This window comes from Panthera leo, chromosome B1 (assembly GCF_018350215.1).
Source record: "Panthera leo isolate Ple1 chromosome B1, P.leo_Ple1_pat1.1, whole genome shotgun sequence".
Taxonomy (NCBI): domain Eukaryota; kingdom Metazoa; phylum Chordata; class Mammalia; order Carnivora; family Felidae; genus Panthera; species Panthera leo.
This window is the reverse complement of record NC_056682.1, coordinates 165,735,354-165,760,239: the sequence shown is the minus strand read 5'-3', so window position 1 is coordinate 165,760,239 and position 24,886 is coordinate 165,735,354. Positions and strand designations below refer to the sequence as shown.

The following is a 24,886-nucleotide window of genomic DNA, read 5'->3' as shown; positions in this document are numbered from 1 at the left end:
GTATGGCGGTTCAGATCATGGTGGGAAAGATGAAGGATGTGAAAAATGGTCAGATTATGAATATGTTTTCAAGAAAGATTCAATAGAATTTGCCAAATAATTAAACTAATTTGTAAGATACATATGTGCGTATATCCACTGAAGGATACCTAGTGTAAATCATTAAGCCAGAAGAATATAGGCTTTATTAATTCCACTTTCAAATATTTATTATTCATAACCTCCTATAATCCATACCGACTGCTGCTACCTTGCTTCTAGGCACTATAATGATGATTTTCAATGACTTTTTAAAGGTTTCAAATGTATTTTATTTCTTTAATTATGCTATATTTTAATGAGAAGCAGAGTGCTGAAACAACAAGTCGACTTGGGAACAATTTTGTATTACAGCAACTTGGATGGTTATTTATCATTCCACTCTTCCGGGGTGACTCTGCCAACAGGAGACAGGTTCCATTCTATTCCAATCTGTGTGGCTGTAAACACCCATGCAACAACACAGAAAGCGCTTCCACTGGCCAGCACAATATTACCATATTTGTCATGAAAATCTGGTGAGTGTTTTTCATGGCTTTGTCTAATTTGTTGAATGCTTCGAATCTTGAACCTTCTTAGTGCATTTCTGGTCAAGGAAAACATCATGGAGGTGTGATAGGACTGCAGCTGATTGCAGCTGCTGGTCTACTTCCTTGCAAAGAGACCTGGGAAAACAAAAGATGAGCAATGACATCTGATCTACATTCAGTTCCTCCCTCCGAATATTTTACTCCCACTACTCCTTACGGAGTGACCAGTCATGTAGCTTTGATAACATGATGTCTGGATTTGAGTCTCAGCTCTACTACAGATTAGCTGTATGAACCTGGGCAGTTCCTCAACCTCTCATTGCTTTAATCTCTTCAATGGCAAATGGAGACAATAATGTCTAGCTCCAAAGAGTGCTGTGAGTGGAACAGCACTCTGGCTGGTCTTAAAGGTTAACCTGCTTCAAGTTAACACACTCCTTACCTGCTGACCTCAGGGTCCTTGGTCTATAACATAACTAATTCACTTTCTTTGAGATTTGCACACCACTGGCCTTAAGGAGTGAAGGAACAGAATTTTCCTAGGCCATAGAAAACAACAAGTCTGTCTGAAGCTGCCTCAGCCTTCTGATTAGCCCAGAAGTTCTTTTTTTTTTAATTTTTTTTTAACGTTTTATTTATTATTGAGACAGAGAGAGACAGAGCATGAATGGGGGAGCAGCAGAGAGAGAGGGAGACACAGAATTGGAAGCAGGCTCCAGGCTCTGAGCCATCAGCCCAGAGCCCGACGCGGGGCTCGAACTCACGGACCGCGAGATCGTGACCTGAGCCGAAGTCGGACGCTTAACCGACTGAGCCACCCAGCAGTTCTTTAGCAAAATGTTTTTCTTTTTTAAATCACACAAATGACTTTACCCACCTCGCTTTGTGCATCTGTAGACCCTGACCTCCTTTGCAGAAAGAACAGAGTACTCTGGCACATCATGAAATAAGAATTGGACCCCCTTGCACAACACTCTCTCACCGAGATAACTTTTATAGCTGGCATCATCGAGTCTGCATGTAATCAAGAAATGTTGCAGGCCACTGCACTCCCTTTGCTGATTAACTACCCTAAACGTCTTTAAACACCCTCGGGCCAGGCAGAAACCTTTGAGTTGGCTTTTGGACAAGAGTCTACCTTCTCCTTAGGTTGCTGGCTTCCTGAATAAAGTTCAAATTCCTTTCCAAACAAAACTTGTCTCTTGAGTGGTGACCTTCCAGGTGATGGGCAGCTGAACTTGGGTTCGGTAACATGAATATTACATGTGATAATCCCTAACAACAACAGAAGTAAGCACACAGTGTTATCTTCTCTATTCTTCACAAACAGCTAATGACTTGCTCCCTAGAAAGACTCCAAACTAATCAGCATGACTGACAAAATGACAATTCACAACATGTCCCACTAGTCCAGTGATACCAAAACTCAGGTTTCAGTCAGAATTACAAGGCATTCACAGAGTATGTCATACCTCTTCCTCATGCTGCTCCTTTTCCTCCCCTTTTAACCCCCTTCCTCATCTCCCCCTTCTCTACCTGTAACTCCTGCCCTGCACAAGTCAAAAAATCATGAAATCAGATGAACATGTCATAATAGCCCTAATAATTTTACTTTTTAAACAGATGGCTATATTGAACAAGAGATCTGGAAGCAGAAACGTGGAGTTCTGTCGATTTCTCTTCTTTGGGCAAGCTGTCAAACAGTGCTCCGTCTCTAGCAATGACGTATGTTAACTGTGGTCCAAATGCAGGCAACATGGACACAAAAATGCCTGAGGTCAGTACTTGTAAACTTGTAACTGTTCACTGAGATTTGCCAACTCAAATGACTTGATTCCCAACTTAGAAAACAAGACCCTAAGGTTCTCTTTTATTTCCTACCAGATGGTAAAGTGGTACTCTTCATGACTGTGATGAAGGGGACAAAAAGAGAACCAAATGCCTTTCTTCTGAGGTCCCAAATACTCAGTTTTTTTTTTTTTTTCTTTTCCTGTTAGTCACGAATCTCTCCACCAAAAGGCACTAAAGTTTTAATTTGAATTGAATTCAGAAAGTAGGCTGAAGGTGAAAAGGGTCAGGGTATGACAGGTGCAGCCTTAATTCAATACAAAAATACTTGTGCCACATAGGATGGCACAAAACCAGAGAACAATTGCGATAACGGATTTCTTGTAGGTCATTCATGTATTCCTGCTAGTTTATGACAAACTGATTTCATTATTCCTATCTTCAAGATATTAAGTTGAAACTCAGATACTTTGTCTTTAGTGACACTGATCACATCCCTTTGTAGTTTAGTTCATCCTTTGGTTATTCCCATATCTGTGAAGCTTTTCTTTTCCATCTAGCCTGAATTTTCTTGTACTAGTAAGTATCCACTGTTAAGATTTCCTTTTAGGAACTCCTGTAGTTTGTAGTTGGCATTTCATACTGTAATAAACAAACTGCAGTCTTTCATTCCTTTTTTGTTTTTCCTTGTCAGCATCAGCGGCATCTGTCTCGGTTGCTTTCATATCTACGTTTATCTATTCTTTGCTTAAAAAATGCATGTTAAGAGCTGCGAACCCATGGATTAGAAAAATTTTCCATATTGTTCAACTCTACATAACTTATTTTTATGATAAATTTCATGTTATCAAGAGTCCTAAGCCTATTACCAAAGAATTGAAGCTATAGGGTCTAATATCCATATGAAATCATAAAAAAAAAAAGAAATTCAATAATGTAACGCAGGTAAAGAAAATACTTCTCAAAGTAGATGCTTTCTGATGAAAACAGACTACAAAGAGATGGAAGAAGACAGATTTCTCTAGGTAATAAGAACAAAGCAGAGGTTCTCTCATGCCTGTGGCAATAAAAGAAAAATACATTCCGAATAAATATAAATAGTTAAAGAGAATGAAGTATTCTATGAGGATGAAAAGGAAAAACTGATCGTGTCATCTATTTTATACAGCAATGCTGAAACTCAGTTTAGGAAAAATAACTAATACTAGACTTCAATCTAAGTGCAATAAGGCAGTATATATATTTGAAGCTTCAGTGGTAACAAAAATAATTTCAAATCACTAAAGGCCATAAAAAGAAGCAAAGCAGTAATATAGTAAGGAAACCAATATTTAATGGATATATGCCTGTTTGCCAGACATTGTCCCAGAATTTTGCACATTTGTAAAAACAGTGCTGCAATGGTGATATTTATCTCCATTTTATACATGAGAACAAACGAATTCAAGACATGAATTCAAGTCCTCTGATTCTAAATCTGGTACGTTTTTCAACTATCATGTTTTCTTAAAGTATATCCAATTCTGAATATTGGAAACAAACAAACAAACAAAAAACCCCAATGTGGTTACTAGAGATGACCCTTTAGTTGAAAATGGTTCGCTTCCCTTTACTATATTTACTGAGTGACTATCGGTGTGTCAGGATTTGGGCTGTGTGCCAGGGTACCATGCCTACTCTCAAGAAGCTTATAGGAGAGTGAGGGAATGAACAGTCACTGTCACAAGGGAGAGACAGGCTAGAGATGAACACAGAATGTCCTTGGTCCACAGGAGGAGTTACATTTCAACCTGGAGTTCTAGAAACGGTTTTAGAGGAAATGACACCTAGGCTAGATCTTGAAGAATGATGAATACATAAAAAACAGGGGCGCCTGGGTGACTCAGTCAGGTAAGTGTCCAACTCTCGGTTTCAGGCTCAGGTCATGACCTCACCAGGTTTGTGAGATCAGGCCCCGCATCAGGCTGTGCGCGACAGCATGGAGCCTGCTGGGGATCCTCTCTGTCCCTATCTTTCTGCCCCTCCCCTGCTCTGGCACACTCTCTTGCTCTCAAAATAAATAAATAAACTTAAGAAAAAAGATATAAAAAACAAAGCTGGAGTGTGGGGTGTAGATACATTAGCAAAAGTAAAAGCAGAGAGGGGCGAAATAGTATGCAGACAGGGCAATCTGGTGAGCTCAGTAACACCAGGTAGTAAGTGAAGTAAATGCCCGCAGATGAGCCTGGAGGGCTGAGGAAAGAACAGCACTACAATGAGGACTTTATATGCCCGGCTATGACATGTGGACTCAATTCTATAGATCAGTGTTTCTCACGGTTGAGAAAACAGCGTGCAAACTCACACTGTGAGTTAACTGTGAGTTAACAATGACAATTCTTAGTTCCGTGTTCTGTATTTTTACTTTCATAATTTAAAGAAATGTAAGACAATAGTATATGAGACCTAGATGATGTGGCTTATCAATTTTTGGTTCCTGTGTTTATCTTTGCTCTGCAAATTTGCTTGTACCGTTTACATTTGTTTATCCTGGGCTAATGTGAAAAGAATGGAGGCAGCTTTTATATTTAAGTATGTGTTCACACCAGGGAAAAAATGAAGAATTAGACAAAGCAAGCTATGCCACAGCTCACTATATGGTACAGTCATCTGAAAATAAAAGAACTATGGCCACAGCAAGCACCGCTACAGATTCTGGACAATATTAATTAACGGTCATACTGAAATAATATTGTAATTTTGAATTTTCTTTATTGTATGGTTTGGTTCATTTTTAATTTGAAAATATTTTGGTTTCATAGCTGTATCAAAGAGGATAAATTTGGTTTTATGTTTATACATGTATAAGTGATTTTAAAATAAAATAATTGAAGAGGGTACAAGTAATATGAAAGAATTTGTTTCCCCTTTAAAAAGATTCCATATATAATCCAAGTTTGAGAAACATTCTCATAGGTGAGGAGAAACCACCTATAAGAGGGGGAAAATCTGGGGGAAGGGAAGCACTTTACAAAGATAACTGTGAGGTGGAGAATGGGTATGAAGATGGGAAAAGCGGCAGAAATGGTAACAGGTTATTTCAAAGTTAAGTGTTTATTTCAATGGCTCATGAAAACGATGATGAGGATCTGAATTAAGTACTGATAACAGAGATGGAAAGAAACTAGAATTGAGAAATACTGGGAAAACAACCAGTCTGATGTGGAAAATAAGTTATTCTAAGTAAACTGAGTAAGTTCCTTCACTTAGCCTCTGGTTTAAGATTTTGGCCCCCAATTCTATTTCTGTTAAAAATCAGCAGACATTGACACTGTAGCTTGTAGCTGACCCCAAAGAATTAGAGTGTGAGTGATCTAGGTACAGAATGCAGCAAGGTCAAATCAGACATACTTGAGGTACTCTAGGAACAGGGAGGTCGAGATACCTGAGTAGAAGGAGGGAGGCTCCTAAGAGGATTTACTGTATAGTTTTGAGGAAAAAATATCAACTTCATCCAGTCTAGGTGGAAGCATAACACAGACCAATAAATGTCCTGCTTAGTTTTGATATTAAGGTTTTCTATCTAACTTTAGGAAGAAAATGAGAAACTGTGTCCTATTTCTCAAATGTGCCTAAATATTACTAGTAAGTATCTCACAGAGAGATGGTACTCAAGATGGGACTGAGTGAACACCAAGGTTTCCCAACCTGGGCACTATTGCCATTTTGGGCCAAGTAATTCTTTCTTGTTGGGGAAGATACTCTTGCACTGCAGCGTGTTTAGTAGCATCCTTGCCTCTGTATACAACATACCGGTAAGTAGTATCTTCCTCCCCTCATTCGTGACATCACAAATATAGCTCCTGACGTTGACAAATGTCACTTAGAGAGTAAAATCATCACCAGTTAAGAACCACCGTTGTGTTCAGAACAAAGTGTCTCCTATCACTTCTCCCATAATCTTCTACATGGCACTGTTCTATTCAATACAGAGGCTTAAATTCTAAGAAAAAACATACTCCCATTCCCTGCCATGGCCTGCATAAAGGTTGCCTACCAACATTTTTTCTCAAACTAATCTCAATTTTTAAAATGTTGTGCAGTATACAACTTAGATGAATCACTTAGTCTATGTGGGCATCTGCTTGCTCGTCTACAAAATGAAAGAAAAAAGTGGGACTAATTTGGCTTTTCCCAAACCTGCCTAATACTAAGAGTCATCTGGAATCTTTGTTACAAAATGTACATTCCTAGACTAACAGAGCATACAGGGGAATAGCTGGAGAATGTATATTTTTTTAAGCAAGTTCTCAGAAGTCTTGTCATCAGACAAGTTTATGGAACACTGAATCAGATGATCTCTAAGGTCCTATCCAGCCCTAACACACTAGACCTTTCCAAAGAGAAAAACATTTTAGGAAGACCATTTATTCTTTTAGGCCACTGGAGGAGTACAGTAGTAATTGAATCACCACCATGGTAATTTAAAAAGCAGCACCTGAGTGGCCTCACTGATAGGGAACCCTTGGGAATAAGTTAGTCAACAGAGACATTTGGCAGCATTTAAAAACATGAAAAGTACTAGTAATGCTGTATAGCGAATGGTATTTTCAAAGCTGATGCTCCTAGACGACATTACTCAATTGTAACTCCTTCATTTCCACCTGCTTTTATTTTTACTCTTTTTTACAGCTTCAGAATATTGACACACGATAAGAAACGATAAAAAAGGCAATCTTCTTGAAATGAAAATGCACATAACCTGCGGTGCCTTCTGTTCATAGATGTATTTCTCAGAAGACTATGCTGCTCAGGGAAGGATTAAGGGTACACAGTGCAAAGCGTCTCCCATCACGACTCCTTAAGAAGTATGGAAGCCCTGCAAGCAGCGATGCGGCTGGTAGAAATGCCGAACAAGGATTCTATTTCATATGTAATGGCATCATCTCCTGAGTCACTGAATTGATGGCCGGTACAACCATTTGCTTAAGGCTGTGTTTTATGTCACTTCACTAAGCCTAAAAAGTTACATAAATGGATGTTACCTGAACAAATAAAAAGGCGGATCACAGTACTGGGCGGTTATGTCAGGAGGGAAAAGTAACAGAGTGGACAACTTGCGAGTTCATGTCCTCAAATGGCAAATGTTGCCTGAAAAAGGAAGGGATATAAAGTATGTAGTCTCCTTCAAATTCTACTCACAGTCAAAATCTAAATAAACAGACCAATTCTAGCCTATTTAGAATGCTAGAAGTATTCAATAAAGTCCATCCTGAGAATAGTCATAGTGCTCATTCAGACAGTTTCTTTTATGGACCTGATCACATTAATGTGATTCACCCATTAAGTACCCAATATATATTTTTTTAATCACAAAGTGCTTTCAACTATACTCATCTCCACCCTTTCTGACAGCTATATGTAAGAGAATACAACAGTAACAGAGAGACTGAGGGCTTTTCTCCATGCCACACCTCGAGTCAGTGGCATGATTGTGCAAGAATTCTTATTTTGTTTTCTATTAAACTTTGGTAGGCCCAGCAAATTTCCTCAAAGTGGATGTCCACGTGTCCATGTTAATTTTACATTTCAATCCATTTCAAAGACTAGAAATAGGTGACCTTATTATTTTAGGTAATATATTAAGTGTTAAAGGGCTTCTGTGGTTACTCTCAAAATATTTTATACTGCTGGCATGCCTGGGTGGCTGAGTCGGTTAAGTGTCTGACTTCAGCTCAGGTCATGATCTTATGGTTGATAAATTCGAGCCCCACATCGGGTTCCACGCTAACAATGTGGAGCCTGCTTGGGATTCTCTCCCTCTCCTTCTTTCTCTGCCCCTTTCCTCTGCGCAGGCATGCTCTCTCTCTCTCAAACTAAATAAATAAACTAAAAAAAAGATTTTATATTAACTGCATTCCATAGTTCATAGACTGCTGTATAGTCAGGTCCTTCTAGAAGAGGCTATTTCAGTGGATACGGCAAGTCAAAACATCTGGATAAATGCACAGCATTTTGCCCACTTAATCTTGGAAAATAAGAATGTCATGGTTATAATAAATTCTAGAAACTTTGAAAATTTTATATAGAAAATGATATGGAGTCACTGAAAGACATGAGGGGTGTGGGTTACATGGTCAGATTTGCAGTTTAGACATTACTCTGGTACAAGTATGGGGAAGGACTTCCAGAAGAATACTGAAAATGTTCAATGAGTAATGATAAGGACTTGAACTTGGACAGTTCACGCAATTAAGGTCTCAGCATATGCCAGTCTCTTCTTTCTGTAGTCATATTTCTGTATCTAATCCTCAGCTTTGCAGAGCCAGAACACAATTCTTTGGCACAGGCACCTAATGATGACAGCCTCTGAGGAGCTATCTCATGCCACTGGAAATCTCAGAACTTGATGTATAGAGTGTGGGAATTAATTTTTTAACTTCAAAAGAAAAATATTCCATTCCAGTGACTGGAATACATCATTTATCTCTTAGCTTTACTAGCTTGACACTGATTTCAATCATAAAGTAACCTTATCAATATTTCCCAAAAGATGTGCCTATTTTACTAGTTCTGTTTGATGTTAGTAGGTGTTACTTTTAAAAAGAGCTTCAAAGTCATCTAAGTTTAGGAAATACACAGGTAATAAAGTGAAACTCTTTTTTTTTCAAGTATTTTCTAAACCTGTATTGTGCTAACATACACGGCTATTCTCTGAGAGGAATGGCATGTGGGACTCTCCAAATTTAGCAGAACATGCCATGCTCCCCAGCCCCACCCCCCCCCCCAACCCCCGGAGCATATCTCTGTATTAGTGTTTTCAGAACACACTTCAGGGAACACCAACGAATGCCTCTGTGCTCTCAATGCTGTTACATCATTGTACTCATTTCCAATAGTTTCATAGTTCCAGAAGGAAATTTCACAACAAAATCACTTTTTAGTGGGGACTTTTAACATACGACTGAAGGAGTTTAGAGTGTGTGTTAAGCTCAGGGTGTCTTAACAACACTCATAGGAGTAATTAACGCTAGCCTTCATTATGTGATTCTAACTTCTGCAGTTTTAATATTTGTGCAGATATTTCCCTCCTCTCCACATCTACCTTTATTCATTAAATGCTCTATGAATAGAAAGATAGTATGATTCTACAGTGGCCATCAGAATTACATCAATAACCCCTCATCGCATAATCTGAAACTTTCATTTAAATACTGAAATGTAACTGTACAAGCCATCCCTGCATTTAATCTAAATATGTCACTGAAAAATCTAAATATGTCACTGATAAAATTTTAAATTTTAACTTTTAGATATCAAAGACATTTGAAATCTGAAAGACGCATTTAACTGAATGCTTCCATTTTTCGTGCAAACTGTCTTTGATTTCTAACCTGAAATCAGGCCAGTAAGGTTCTACTCCAGAGGTTAATTTTGATCAAATCCCAAATTCAGATTGGAACATTTAGTGCTGCAAAATAATCCTTTCTTCCATGTTTCTGAAATCTCCAGATTTTTTTATTTCCGATTTAGACTATCTCTGCCCTCCTAAACTCTGCTCAAATACATCTGTAAATAAAACCTTTATGAGTGAGGCTTTTGTTCTTGTCATCATCTGGGAAACTTATGAAGCATTTGCAGAGAAATTCCATTTGATGAGAAGAGCACTTCACAGCCCTGAAGTAGTAACTATGATAACCCTCCAAGTTGTTTTTCCAGGCCCGTTCTCTCTTTTAGTATACTTTTTTTTTTCTTTTCACTTTCATATAATTTTGAAAACTTTTAACAAGATGTTGTTCTTTTGTTCTTCTTTTGTTCTTCCATTTAGGCTCCATTATTTGGAAGTGAGAAAGGCTTTGGCCAGAGGGGCTGACTCTAGTAAACTGATTTTTTTTCTTTCTTGTAAATGCCTCAGAAGAAACAGTTAGACAGGATGCACTTTGCCAAACCTTGGGGCAGGGATTCTGCTTTAGTGAGCTGATATTTCATTTTAGTTTTTAAGTTCCTGAGGGAAGGACACTAAAAAAGAGGTTACCCATCTAAACACATGCAACAGAAATTCAGAACACAGATTCTTGTTTTGAAATTCTAAGACTTCCAAGTTAGAATTCTATTTTCAAAGAGGTTACTTTCAGCTTCTCTTTCATTAATCTAATGGAGTCTAAAATGTCACAGACTAAAAATGGCACTCTTAAATTAGTATAATTTAACCATTTGAATATTTGTTAATTGGAAAATAAGATTTCTATACAAACAGGCCATAATTTTGATTACGCAAGCCATTTATATGGCTTACAACCACTGCTGATGATGACATTGTGGGTTTGTTTATATAATGTATTTTATCACATTTGTCAAATCCAAATCATAAGATCTAAAGACACAGACATCACTTTAAATTGTCCTTTAATGTCTTCAGCAATTGGTCACTGGACATTCATGACTTGATATTATAAACATAGTTAAGGAAGAACATGGGTAGAAATAAGAGTATGGGGGGCAGATAGTAAATACATAACTCTAACTATGCCTTTCTTAGGCTTATATTCTATTTGAAAGAAAGGTGGAGAACCAAACTCATGTATGTGTTTTTCTAATGCAAGCTAATTCTGAGAAAAAGGCACAAAGATCTAAGTATAGAAATAGGTGAGGGACCTGAATCCTTTGCCCTCCTTAGAATAAGAACATTGACTAAGAATGGAAGATGGATGGCTTCCTAAAAGCAATAGAATGCTGTTAAAAGAGGAAGGTGGAATGCATACTAAAATGAGAGAGAGAAAAAAAGTCCACTATAATGGAAGAAAATTTTGATCAAATCAAAGATCCATTGGGGGCAGAGGTAAAAACCCAGAGATTTATTGATTAAATGACAGGGACCAGGAATTAGCTTCTCTACAGTTTGTTCTATCTCCAAAATTTTGTTTCTGCGTCAAAAGCTTCAAATAAATGTGCTGCACAGGCCCACAGGAGTCAGTGTTATGGGCAATTACAACTGTGTGAGAATGGGCCCATACATACTCTTCTATTTATTTCTATAACTGAAAGTTGCCCTCTCAAGTTTTTTTGCATAATGAAAAGATCCTCTAGAAACCCTAAATAATACTGAGATTATTTTATTGCTTAAGCATGCTTACACTGAGCTCCTCTTATGTGACTACAGCCTGCTCAACACTGGAGTTACAAAAATGGATAAGAACGGCCCATTCTTTCAGGAATGCTCAGTTATTGGAAGAGACAGATAATCATAAGGTTTCAATATGAAAAGTGTTATAACAGATATGATCAGGATGCTATGTCATCAAAAATGAAAGGTACCTTTCTCATCCAGAGAATTCATGAGGAGCTTCCTGGATTAATAATGGTGGATGAGTTAAGTTCTCAAATACACTCAACCAGACACAAAGAATGGGAATGGAGACACTTACTAAGGGCTTTTCTCCAACTATTAATGCTAAAATTTAGTTTTCAAATACTTCTCCTTTGATGGAGACCTTCAAGTTAAAACATATGTAAATCAAGACAGTCTTCTTTAATGTCAAGCTCAAAACAGCAGCACATGTAACAGTGGCACATAAGCATCATATTGAAATAAAACTTCTGGCTTTTTGCCTATTCTATAATACATTTTCATCTTGATTGAACCTCATATTATAATCACCATAAAAATTTGCTTTTAATGTTACTAAGAAATAATAGCAGATAAGCTTGGAAGACTTCCTTAAAAATAAATGTAGGCAATTTATAAGACTGAGTAGACACAAAATAATCAGAGTTAAGATAGTTAGAATCTAATTTTGTTCAGAATTAATAATATCCAAGGTGGAGCCATTTCCTGCATTTTCTTCTGAGTTCATGATGTTGCAGGATCCTCTATAACTTTATAATTTAAAGAGCCACAGAGAATAACTAAGAAAATTTTGGGATTAGTACTGGGAAATAAATAGTAGCCATGCTTCATGAAGGACTGAACAGAAGCTAGGTTATGAAGGTACTCCTCTAAAATGTCACGTGTAATCTAACAGCCTGCAAATGGTAACTGTCAAAATACTGGCAAAGTCCAAAATACTGGTAAAACATACACCCAGCAGCTAGATAATGCCAGGAATTCCCCATATAAAACATTCATTTATTTGACTGAAAAAATAGCTCCATAACAACAACAACCACTTTAAGCCAAAACATCAGTTTATAATGTGTGAACTGTACTCAGTGTGAGAATGTATGGAAGGATATTGCCCCAAGCATAAAGAGATCAAGGGAGGCTGGAAAGATGATGGAGTAACAGGACCTTGAGCTCAACCTGTCCCATGGATACAACAACACTCACATCAAATTAGGTAGTTTAAACATTATTTCTGGTAAATAACCCAGAAAACCACCTAAAGACTGGCAGAACAAACTCCACAAATAAAGGTAGAGAAGAGGCCACAATTAAGAGTGTAGGCAGGATGGAGATGCTGTGGGGAAAAAAATGGACCTCAGTAGTCCAGAGGAGGGAGGGAGCCACGAGGGTGGAGAAGGGCAAGAAAGAGACGGTCACACTGGGGATCCCAAAGACATATCCCCATAAAACATTTGGCTTTGAAAGTAAGAAAGACTGAATTTACGGAGTTCTTACAACCAGTGGGACCTAAAGCCTGGAATTTTAAAACTCAGTGGCTTTGTTCTGGGAGAGCCCCAAGGGCAATAGGAAACTGAATCCCCACCCTTAAAGAAACAGCATGACAAAACAGCCCTGGGAGACACAGTATAGAAGCAGCAGTCTGAAAAAGGTCCAGGGCATACTGGAGGGAAAGCTATTTACTCATCTCTGGGCCTGTCCTATAGAGGCAGGGATCACAGGAAGACCCCTTCAGGAACAAAGGAGCTGGCAGGAGCCATGTCTCTACCAGTCCCTCAGTAGAGAGCATAAACACACGCTGCCTGCTACAGCAACAGCAGACATTCATTACCTAATTTGCCCACACGAAGCCTGACCCCCAAGTTTTGGCAGATCTGCCCTTTCCAGTCATACGTGCCTTGGTCCTGGAGCTGCAGTCCCCCTCCCCAGAAGACCAGCACAAACCTTGCCAACACTGCATCTCTCAAGTAGCGTGCTTTGTGGGGTCTTAATGCCAGCAGCAGCAGGAGCAGCAGCAGTGGCAGGGCCCTGTGGAAGCCTGAGGCACACCTTGCTAAAACTGCACACTACCCCCCAACCGTTCACTGCCCCCATGCAGCTCCACCTGCAACTGCAGCTGCAGGTCTCATTTCACAAGTAGACCAATGCTGAACACCTTGTTAAAACTGCACGCCTCACTCCAGCCAGGGAACAAATACTACAAAGAAAGCCTCTGCACGTGATTGGACTAAAGGAAAAAGTGGCCAGGACACAACAGCAGGGCACACAAAATACATTTAAGAGACACCTCCTGAAATGCCAGGTTCTGGGTAATAGGGGACATACTGCACTGCAGGGCACTATGGGACCTCTTCTTCATAAGGCCATTGCTTTCAGGAACAGGAGACATACCTGAGAGTTAGACCACAAGAGGAGACAGAGGAATGTGTCCCAAATGAAAGAACAGGACAAAACCATAGCAAGAGACTTAAGCAAAAAGGATATAAGCGATATGCCTAGTAAGAGAATTTAAAGTACAGATCACAAATATACTCACTGGACTAGAGAAAAGAGTGAAGGACATCAGTAAGACCCTTAATAAAGAGATAAAACAGAACCAATCAGAGATGAAGAACATAATAAATGAAATTAAAACTATACGAGATGGAATAAGTAGCAGGCTACAGAAAGCAGAGGAATGAAACGGTGATGGACAAGTAATCAAGCTGAGTGGTGAGAGGAAACAAAATTATATAAAATGAGAATAGACATACAGAATTCAGCGACTCCATCAAGCATAATAACATTCGTATTATAAGGATCTCAGAAGAAAAAGAGAGAGAAAAGGCAGAAAATTTATTTGAAGAAATAACAGCTGAAACCTTCCCTAATCTGAGGAAGGAAACAGATACCAGATCCAGGAGGCATGGAGATCCCCCAACAATATCAACCCAATGAGGCCCAAGCCAAGACACGGTAATTAAAAGGCAGAAAGTAGTGATAAAGAGATAATTTTAAAAGCAAGAAGAGAAAAGAACAGAGCTACATACAAGGAAAATCCTATAAAGCTATTAGTGGACTTTTCAGCAGGAACTCTGAAGACCAGAAGGGAGTGGCATGATATATCCAAAGTGCTAACAGAAAAAAATCTGGGGGCACCTGGGTAGCTCAGTTGGTTAAGTGTTCTACTTCAGCTCAGGTCATGATCTCGCAGTTCGTGAGTTCAAGCACTGTGTTGGGCTCTGTGTTGACAGCTCAGAGCCTGGAGTCTGCTTCAGATTCTGTGTCTCCCTCTCTCTCTGCCCCTCCCCCACTCATGCTCTGTCTCTCTATATATCAAAAATAAACATTAAAAATTTTTTAAAAAAAAATCTGCAGCCAAGAATACTCTATCCAGCAAGGCTATCATTCAGAATAGAAGAGGTAGAGTTTCTCAGGCAACAAAAGCTAAAGAGGTTCATGACCACTAAACCAGCCTTACAAGAAATGTTTAAGGGGACTTTTTGAGTAGAAAGGAAAGACGACCATAGGTAAGAGTATGAAAGAAAACACAAACGCAGTAAAAATGAATATGTCTGTAAAAACCAGTAAAAGGAGTCACAAAAGGATGTAAATTATGACAGCATATACATAAAATGTGGAGACAGGAAGAATAAACAATGGCTTCAAACTTAAGTGACGATCAACTTAATATAAACTGCTATAAGCGGAAGATATTAAATGTAAACCTAATGGTTACCACAAATCAACAACCAGTAGTAGATATGCAAAGAATAAAGGAGAAGCAATCCAAATGTATCACTAAAAAAAGCCTGCAAACCATGAAAGAGACCCAGAGAAGAAAGGATCAAATAAAAATTACAAAACAACCACAAAACAAGTAACAAAATGACAATAAGTATAGATACCAAAATGGCTTTTAACATTTATGTGCAAAATGCTCCAATAAAAGGATACAGAGTAACAAAACATATTAAAAAAAAAAAAAAGACCCATCTGCCCATGGGAAACTCATTTCAGACCTGAAGACATCTGTAAAATGAAAATGAGGGGATAGAGAAATATTTACCATGCAAATAGATATCAAAAGAAAGCTGGGGTGGTAACACTTGTATTAGGCAAAATAGACTTTAAACCAAAGACTGTATAGAAATACAAAGCAGGACACTATAATCATAAAGGGGACAATTCAAGAAGATATAACAACTGTAAATGTTTACGCACCCAACATGGAAGCATCCCAATACATAAACATAAAAGAAATAATTGGTAGTAATAAAATAATAGTAGGGGACTTTAACATCAATAGATCATTAAAAACAGAAAATCGGGGCGCCTGGGTGGCGCAGTCGGTTAAGCGTCTGACTTCAGCCAGGTCACGATCTCGCGGTCTGTGAGTTCGAGCCCCGCGTCAGGCTCTGGGCTGATGGCTCAGAGCCTGGAGCCTGTTTCCGATTCTGTGTCTCCCTCTCTCTGCCCCTCCCCCATTCATGCTCTGTCTCTCTCTGTCCCAAAAATAAATAAAAAACGTTGAAAAAAAAAATTAAAAAAAAAAAACAAAAAAAAAAACCCAGAAAATCAACAAGGAAATATTGGCTTTGAATGATACACTGTACCAAATGGATTTAACTGAAAGACATACTCAGAACATTCCACCCTAAAACAGCAGAATACACACTTATTAAGTGCGCATGGAACATTCTCCAGGATAGATCACTTATTGGCCACAAAACAAGTCTCAACAAATTTTAAAAGACTGAAGTCATATTTTTCTGGCCACAACTCTATGAAACTAGAAATCAAACACAAGAAAAAATCTGGGAAGAGCACAGAAATCTGGGAAGAGTTTAAATAACATGCTACTAAGCAATGCATGGGGCAATCAAGAAATCAAGAAGAAATCAAAAGTTTCATGGACAGAAATTAAAATGAAAACACAATGGTCCAAAATCTCTGAGAAAAAGCAAAACAGTTCTAAGATGAAAGTTTAGATCAATACAGGCCTACATCAAAAAGCAAGAAAAATCTCAAATAAACAACCTAACCTTATACTGAAAGGAGCTAAAAAAAGCAACAAGCAAAATCCCAAACCAGAAAGAAGGAAGTAATAACAAATACATTAGAAATAAATAAATAGAAATAAACAAACAAAAACCCAATAGAATAGATTAATGAAACCATGAGATGGTTCTTTTTTTTTTAAGTAGGCTCCACACCCAATGTGGAGCTTGAACTGACAACCCCAAGATCAAGAGTCTCATGGTCTACTGAATGAGCCAACAAGGTGCCCCAAGAGCTGGTTTTTTAAAAGAAATCAACAAAATTGATAAACCTATAGCCAACTCATAAAAAAAAAAAAAGAAAGAAAGAAAGAAAGAAAGAAAGAAAGAAAGAAAGAAAAAAGAGAAAGAGAGGATGAAAATAAAATCAGAAACATAAGAGAAATAACAACAAACACCACAGAAAAATGAACAATTATAAGAGAATATTATGAAAAACTATATGCCAACAAGTTGGACAACCTAGAAGAAATGGATAAATTCCTAAAATCATATCTACCAAAACTGAAGCTTAAGAAATAGAAAATTTGTGCACACTGATAACCAGCAATGAAATTGAATCAGTAATCAAAAACTCCCAACAAATAAAAGTCCAGGACCATATGGTTTCACAGGGGAATTCTACCAAATATTGAAAGGAGAGTTAATATCCATTCTTCTCAAACTTTTCCAAAAAATAGAAGGAAAACTTCCAAATTAATTCTGAGGCCAGCATTACCCCTGATACCAAAACCAGATAAAGACACTGCAAAAAAAGAGAATTACAGGCCAATATATGATGAACATAGATGCAAAAAAAAAATCCTCAAAAAAATATTAGCAAACAGAATGAAACAATACATTAAAAAGTATTCACCATCATCAAGTGGGATTTATTCCCAGGATGCAAGTGCAATTCAATATTCACAAATCAATCAACAAGATACATTGCATCAATAAGAGAAAGGATAAAAACAGTAAGATCATTTTAATAGATGCAAAAAAGCATTTGACAAAGTATAACATCCATTCATGATAAAAACCTTCAACAAAGTAGCTTTACAGGGAACACACCTCAACATAATAAAGCCCTTATATGAAAAACCCACAGCTAACATCATAGTCAATGGGGAAAAATGGAAAGCTTTTCCTCTAAGGTCAGAAACAAGATAAGGATGTCCATATTCACCACTTTTATCCAACATAGTACTGAAAGTCCTAGCCACAGCAATCAGAAAGAAATAAGAAGAAGAAAAATGAAATAAAAGATATTGAAATTGGTAAAGGACATGGAAAACTTTCACTATTTGCAAATGACATGATACTATATGTAGAAAACCCTAAGACTCCACCACAAAACTGTCAGAACTGATAAATGAATTCAGTAAGGTGGCAGGATACAAAATCAATACACAGAAATCTGTTGCATTTCTATACACTAATAATGAAGCAGCAGACAAAGAAATTAAGAAAATAATCCCATTTACAAATACACCAAAAATAATAAAATACCTAGGAATAAACTTAACCAAAGAGGTGGAAGATCTGTACTCTGAAAACTATAAAACACTGATGAAAGAAATTAGAGACAACAAAGAAATGGAAAGACATCCCATGCTCATGGATTGGAAGGACAAATACTGTTAACATCTCTATACTACCCAAAGCAATCTACACATTTATTTTTTAATTTTTAATTTTTAAATTTTTTTTAGAGAGAAAGAGTGAGCAGAATAGAGAGGCTGAGGGAGAGAGAGAGAAAGAGAATTTAAGTAGGTTCCATACTCAGCGTGGAGCTTGATGTGGGGCTCAATCCCACAACCCGGAGATCATGACCTAAACCGAACTCAAAAGTCAGATGCTCAAGCAACTGAGCCACCCAGCTGCCCCACAATCCACACATTTAATGCAATCTCTGTCAAAATACCAACAGCAATTTTCACAGAACCAGAAGAAAATTTGTATGGAACCACAAATCACCCCAAATAGCCAAAGTGATCTTGAAAAAGAAAAACAAAACTGGAGGTGTATCACAATTCCAGACTTCCAGTTGTATTACAAAGCTTCAGTAATCAAAGCAGTACGATACTAGCACAAAAACAGACACATAGATCAACAGAACAGAATAGAAAGTGCAAAATAAACCCCAAATTATATGGTCAATTAATCTTCAACAGAGGAGGAAAGAATGCAATGGGAAAAAGACAGTCTTTTCAACAAATGATGTTGGGAAAACTGGTCGGCTACATGCAAAAAAAAAAATGAAATTTGACCACTTTCTTACACCATATACAAAAATAAACTCAAAATAGATTATAGACCTAACTGTGAGACCTGAAATCATAAAAGTCCTAAAAGAGAGCACAGGCAGTAATTTCTCTCACATAAGCCATAGCAACATCTTTCTAGATATGTCTCTGAGGCAAGGTAAATAAAAGCAAAAATAAACTTTGGCACTACATCAAAAGAAAAAGCTTCAGCACATAAAAGGAAGCAACCAACAAAACTAAAAGACAACCTACTGAATGGGAGAAGATATCTGCAAATGACATATCCAATAAAGGCTTAATATAACAAATATGTAAAGAATTTATACAACTCAACACTAAAAAACAAAATAATCCAATTAAAAATGGCAGAAGACATGAACAGACATTTCTCCAAAGAAGACATATAGATGGCCAACAGAAAAATGAAAAGCTACTCAGCATCACTCAAACAAGGAAGTGGAAATCAAAACCAAAATGATACACCACCTAACACTTGTCATCAGAATGGCTAAAGTAAAAAACTCAAGAAACAACAGGTATTGGTGAGGATGTGGGAAAAATGAGCCCTTCTGCACTATTGGTGAGAATGTAAACTGGTGCAGTTTTGATGAAAGACAGTATAGAGGTTCCTCAAAAAGTTAAAAATAGAACTACTCCATAATCCAACAATTACCCTACTCGGTATTTACCCAAAGAATACAAAAACACTAATTCAAAGAGATACATGCACCCCTATATTTATTGCAACATTATTTACAATAGACAAATTATAGAAGCAACCTCAGTGTCTATTGATAGATGAATGCATAAAGAAAAATGGTATACATATACAGCAGAATATTATTCAGCCATAAAAAAGAAAGAAATTTTGCCATTTGTAAGGACGTAGATGGATCTAGAGGGCATAGTGCTAAGCAAACTAAATCAGTGACAGAAAGACAAATACCATATCATTTCATGCATATATGGAATTTAAAAAATGTAACAGATGAACATAAAGGGGAAAATAAAAGAGAGAGGCAAACCATAAAACAGACTCTTAACTGTAGAGAACACACTGAGGGTTTTTGGAGGGGAGGTGAGCAGGCAGATGGGTTAAATGGGTAATGGGTATTAAGGAGGGCACATGTTGTGATGAACACTGGGTGTTGTAAGTGATGAATCACTAAATATTACACCTGAAACTAATGTTACACTGTACATTAACTAACTGTAATTTAAATAAAAACTTGGAAAAAAACACAAAGAAAATAAAAAAGAGTAAGAAACCAAAAAACAAACTCCTAACTATAGGGAACAAATAGATGGTTGGTTACCAGAGTGGAGTAGGTAGGAAGATGGATGAAACAGGATTTTAGTTTGATGAGCACTGAATAATACATGGAACTGCTGAATCACTAAAAAGTAAACATGAAACTGTAGGTTAACTACACTGGAAACAAAAATTTTACATATATATACTTATACATCAACAGAGTAAAAAAATAAAATAAATACACTTAATTAATTATTAAAAACAAAGAAAGAAAGAAAAAAAAGGGGATCTAGTTTCAGACAACTACTAAATGAACCCTGGCCATTTCCTCATCTACCATTCATTCTTCTTACACTCCATCCAGTTTCCACCCCATCATTTTATATAAATAGGTAATACAAAGGTCATTAATGGCTTCTCTGTCCCTAAAGTGGACATGTTAAATCACTTGTCTTAACTTTTCAGCTAAAATAGCACCAATGATGCATCCCTCCTCTGGAAGCCTTCTCTTCCTTTACTTCCTATGATGTTCTCTTAGTTTTCTATCTCTATGGCTATTTCTTCTTTACAAACTCTTCTTCCTGTAACAGTCCTTAATGTAAAAGTTCTTAATGGCTCAGCCACAGGTTTCCCCTTTATTTTCACTTTATATGCTCTCTAGCTCTTCCAAGCCATAGTAATTATTATGGGCAATTAGATAACTCCCAAGTTGTATCTCCACATATAAATCATTTTCTTCATTCTTCACTCAAGGACACTACATGAAACTTCCTTCATAACATTTCTCCTAAGATAATTCAAATTCTAAGATATTCAAAAGATAATTCAAAGATAATGTGATGTCTACAAAATCAAGAGTGACTATGGGTATAGTTACTATGGCACATATTAAAACCTCATTAGAACTGGAAGTTTGTACCCTTTGACCAACATTTTCCCATTTCCTCTAACCCCCAGTCCCTGGAAACTACCACTTTACTGTTTCTATGAGTTCAGTTTTTTATATATTTCACATATAAGTGAGATCATACAGTATTTGTCTTTCTCCCTCTGACATTTATTTTTTACATATATTTATTTTTGAGAGAGACAGAGCCCAAGTGGGGGAGGGGCAAAGAGAGGAGACACAGAATCCGAAGCAAGCTCCAGACCCCAAGCAAGCTGTCAGCACACAGCCTGACAAAAGGCCCAAACCCACAAACCATGAGAATATGATTTGAGCCGAAGTGGGCCACTCCACCAACCGAGCCACCCAGGCATCCCAGTGACATTTCTTTTAACATAATAATACCTTCCAGATTCATTAATGTTGTCACAAATGACAGAATTTACTTTTTTTTTAATGGCTGAGTTATACTTCATTCCATATATATAACAGATTTTCTTTATCCATTTATTTGTCAGCAAATATAGGGTTTTTCCAAGTCTTGTGAATAATGCTGCAATGAACACAGGAGTGCAGATATCTCAAGATACTGACTTCATTTCTTTGGATATGTACAGAAGTGGGATTGCTGGATCATACGGTAGTTCTATTTTTAATTGTTTGAGGAACCTCTATACTTCTTCCCATAATAGCTATACTAGTTTACATTCCCACAAAGAGTGCACAAGGGTTCTCTTTTCTCCACATTCTTGGCAACACTTATTATCTGGTCTTTTTGCTAACAGCCAGCTTAACAGGTGTGAGGTGATATCTCACTGTGGTTTTCACTTGCATTTCAAGGTTGATTAGTGATGTTGAGTACCTCTTCATGTACCTGTTGGCCATATGGAGGTATTCTTTGGTAAACTGTCATCTATCCAGGTCATCTGCCCATTTTTTAATCAGGTTGATTTTTTTCCAACTGAGTTGTATAAGTTTCTTATATATTTTGGATATTAATCCCTTATCAAATACACAGTTTTCAAATATTTTCTCCCGTTCTGTAGACTGACTTTTCATTTTGTTGATTGTTTCCTTTGCTGTGCAGAAGCTTTTTAGTTTGATATATACTCTGACTTGTTTACTTTTGCCTTTTGGTGTCAAATCCAAAAATCATTGCCAAGACTAATGCCTAAGAGCTTTTTACCTGTGTTTTCTTCTAGAAGTTTTATCATTTCAGGTCTTACATTTAAGTCTTTAATCCATTTCAAGTTAATTTTCATGAGTAGTGTAAGACAGGGATCCAGTGTTATTCTTCAGTATGTGGATATGCAGTTTAACCAATATCATTTATTGAAGAGACTATTCTTTCCCTATTGCATGATTTTGGTTCCCTTGTCAAAGATTAGCTGACTGTCTACATGCAGGTATATTCCTGGGCTCTCTACTTGGTTCTGTTTTCATCCAGTTCCTTACTGTGCATATTAAAATAGCTTTGTAGGGGCACCAGGGTGGCTCTGTCGGTTAAGCGTCCAGCTTTGGCTCAGGTCATGATCTCGCAGTCCATGAGTTCGAGCCCTGCATTGGGCTCTGTGCTGACAGCTTGGAGCCTGGAGCCTGCTTCGGATTCTGTGTCTCCCTCTCTCTCTGACCCTCCCCTGTTCATGCTCTGTCTCTCTCTGTCTCAAAAATAAATAAACATAAAATAATTTTTTTAAATAAAATAGCTTTGTAATATAGTTTTAAATCAGGAAGTATAAAGCCTCCACCTTTATTCTTTTTTCTCAAAATTCCTTGGCTAATTGTGATCTTTTGTGATTTAATATGAATTTTAGGATTACTTTTATCTACTTACGTGAAAATTTGGTAAGGACTGCACAGAATCTGTAGACAGTCTTGATGGTATGGACAATTTAACAGTATTAATTGTTCTAAGCCATAAACAAAGGACATACTTCCATTTATATATGTCTTCAGTTTCTTTCATCAATGTCTTACAGCTGTTGTTCTACAGTCTTTCACCCCTTGGTTAAATTCATTTCTAAAAATTTTCCTGTTTTTGATATTATTGTAAATAAAATTGTTTTCTTAACTTTTCTTTCCAAACGTTCATTGTTAGTGCATAGAAATGAAAATTATTTTCATATATTGATTTTGTATATTGCAAATTTACTTAATTAGCTCTAACAGTTTTTTGATGGAGTCTTTAAAGATTTCTGTCTATATGATCATGTCATTTGCAAATGGAGATAATTTTATTTCTTCCTTTCTCACTTGGATGCCTTTTATTTTTCTTGCCTGGTTGCTTTGGCTATGACTTCTAGTACTATGTTGAACAGGAGAGATGAGAATGGACACTCCTGTATTCTTCATTATCTTGGGAGGAAAATCTCAACCCTTCAGTGTTGAAAATGTTAGCTATGCACTTGTCATACATGGCCTTTATTATGTTGAGGTATAGTTGCTCTATATACAATTTCTTGATTTTTTTCTTTTAAAGATGTTGAATTTTGTTAAATGCTTTTTCTAAATGTATTGAGATGACAATGATTTTCCTCCATTCTGTTAGTGTGATTTATTGCATTTATTCATTTATGTTGAATCATTCTTCACAACTGATGTTCTATATGCAGAAACATGATTATACAACATTTATACTCAAAAACCCTTGTTATAATCTCTGATGTACTCTGAAAAGATTTCAATATAAATAGTATGATATTCATGTGAATAAATTAATCTTAGTTTCCACTCAAGGAGTTGTTAGAATTTAAAAACCAGTAACCAGAAATCCACATTTCAGGAATGATTACATATGTACCTGAAACCTAACTATAGAAATATAAATCAGAAGGGTTTGCTAATTAACCTAGAGGATGTGAGAAATATTTTTTTATTGATAGGATGACTAGTATTTAAGACACACGGTTAACCAGAAGGGTTATATCAGGCCTAATGCTTTTGCATAAATAAAGATTGAGGATCTGGTAAGCAGAGGTGCCCGATACACTGGGAACAGCACTTTAGATCTAGAGTTCTATTGGTCCTAAGTTTCTCCACTGAACACAAAATTCTGTTATCTTTTTTTTATTAAGTTTATTTATTTTTGACAGAGACAGAGTGCAAGCATGAGCCAGGGAGGGGCAGAGAGAGAGGGAGACACGGAATCCGAAGCAGGCTCCAAGCTCCAAGCTGTCAGCACAAAGCCCAACGTGGGGCTCGAACTCACGAACCACGAGATCATGACCTGGGCTGAAGTCAGACACTTAACTGACTGAGCCGCCCAGGTCCCCCCCCACCTTTTTTAAAAAATATAATTTATTGTCAAGTTAGCTAATAGTGTATACAATGTGCTCTTGGTTTTGGGGTAGATTCCCGTGATTCATCGCTTACATACAACACCCAGTGCTCATCCCAACAAGTGCCCTCCTCAATGCCCATCACTCATTTTCACTCTCCCCCACCACCTCCCCATCAACCCTCAGTTTGTTCTCTGTACTTAAGAGTGTCTTACGAGTGTGCCTCCCTCTCTGTTTGTAACCATTTTTTCCCCTTCCCTTTCCCCATGGTGTTCTGTTAAGTTTCTCAAGTTCTACATATGAGTGAAAACATATGACATCTGCTTTTCTTTGACTGACTTATTTAACTTAGCATAATACCCTCCAGTTCAATCCACATTGTTAAAAATGGCAGAATTTCATTCTTTCTCATTGACAAGTAGTACTCCATTGTATATATAAACCACATCATCTTTATCCATTCATCAGTTGATGGATATTTGGGTTCTTTCCCAGCATTCTGTTATCTGATACAACTATAAGCCTGGCTGCTCCTGCCATTAGAACATGATCGGCCTTGTTTTAATGTAAGAAGTGTGCTAAAGCAGCTTAGAACACTGCCTGAACCTGTGTTCTTGTGCTTTCTTTCTACTGAATTCCATATATCTAAGAATTTCTTTCATCCTAATACGATCTAACATCAAGGTCTGCTGTGCACACAACCTACTCAAACTATTAGAGTG

At 37.2% G+C, this 24,886-nt stretch overlaps 1 protein-coding gene and 1 long non-coding RNA gene across 7 annotated transcripts in view; one reads left to right on the top strand and one right to left on the bottom strand.

The window, feature by feature from the left end:
* Positions 1-287: 287 nt before the first annotated feature.
* Positions 288-24,886, bottom strand: part of LOC122218268 (cytochrome c oxidase subunit 7B2, mitochondrial) — a 165,976-nt gene continuing 141,377 nt past the window's right edge. For 3 of the 5 annotated variants that reach the window (XM_042936470.1, XM_042936472.1, XM_042936473.1), the window contains 2 exons: positions 7,382-7,487; positions 288-704 (listed from right to left, as the gene is read on the bottom strand). In XM_042936470.1, the coding sequence (XP_042792404.1) occupies positions 406-645 (240 nt within the window). In that variant the 5' untranslated portion in view covers positions 646-704; positions 7,382-7,487 and the 3' untranslated portion in view covers positions 288-405. The remainder of the gene's footprint in view (positions 705-7,381; positions 7,488-24,886) is intronic. The other 2 variants (XM_042936474.1, XM_042936471.1) reach the window with 1 other exon arrangement.
* On the top strand, positions 4,395-7,386 carry LOC122218270. 2 transcript variants are annotated; one of them, XR_006201965.1, is made up of 3 exons: positions 4,395-4,704; positions 5,930-6,151; positions 7,029-7,386. It is a non-coding gene; the product is annotated as an uncharacterized LOC122218270 (long non-coding RNA). The 2 variants fall into 2 exon arrangements; XR_006201964.1 differs by having other exon boundaries at positions 4,395-4,715.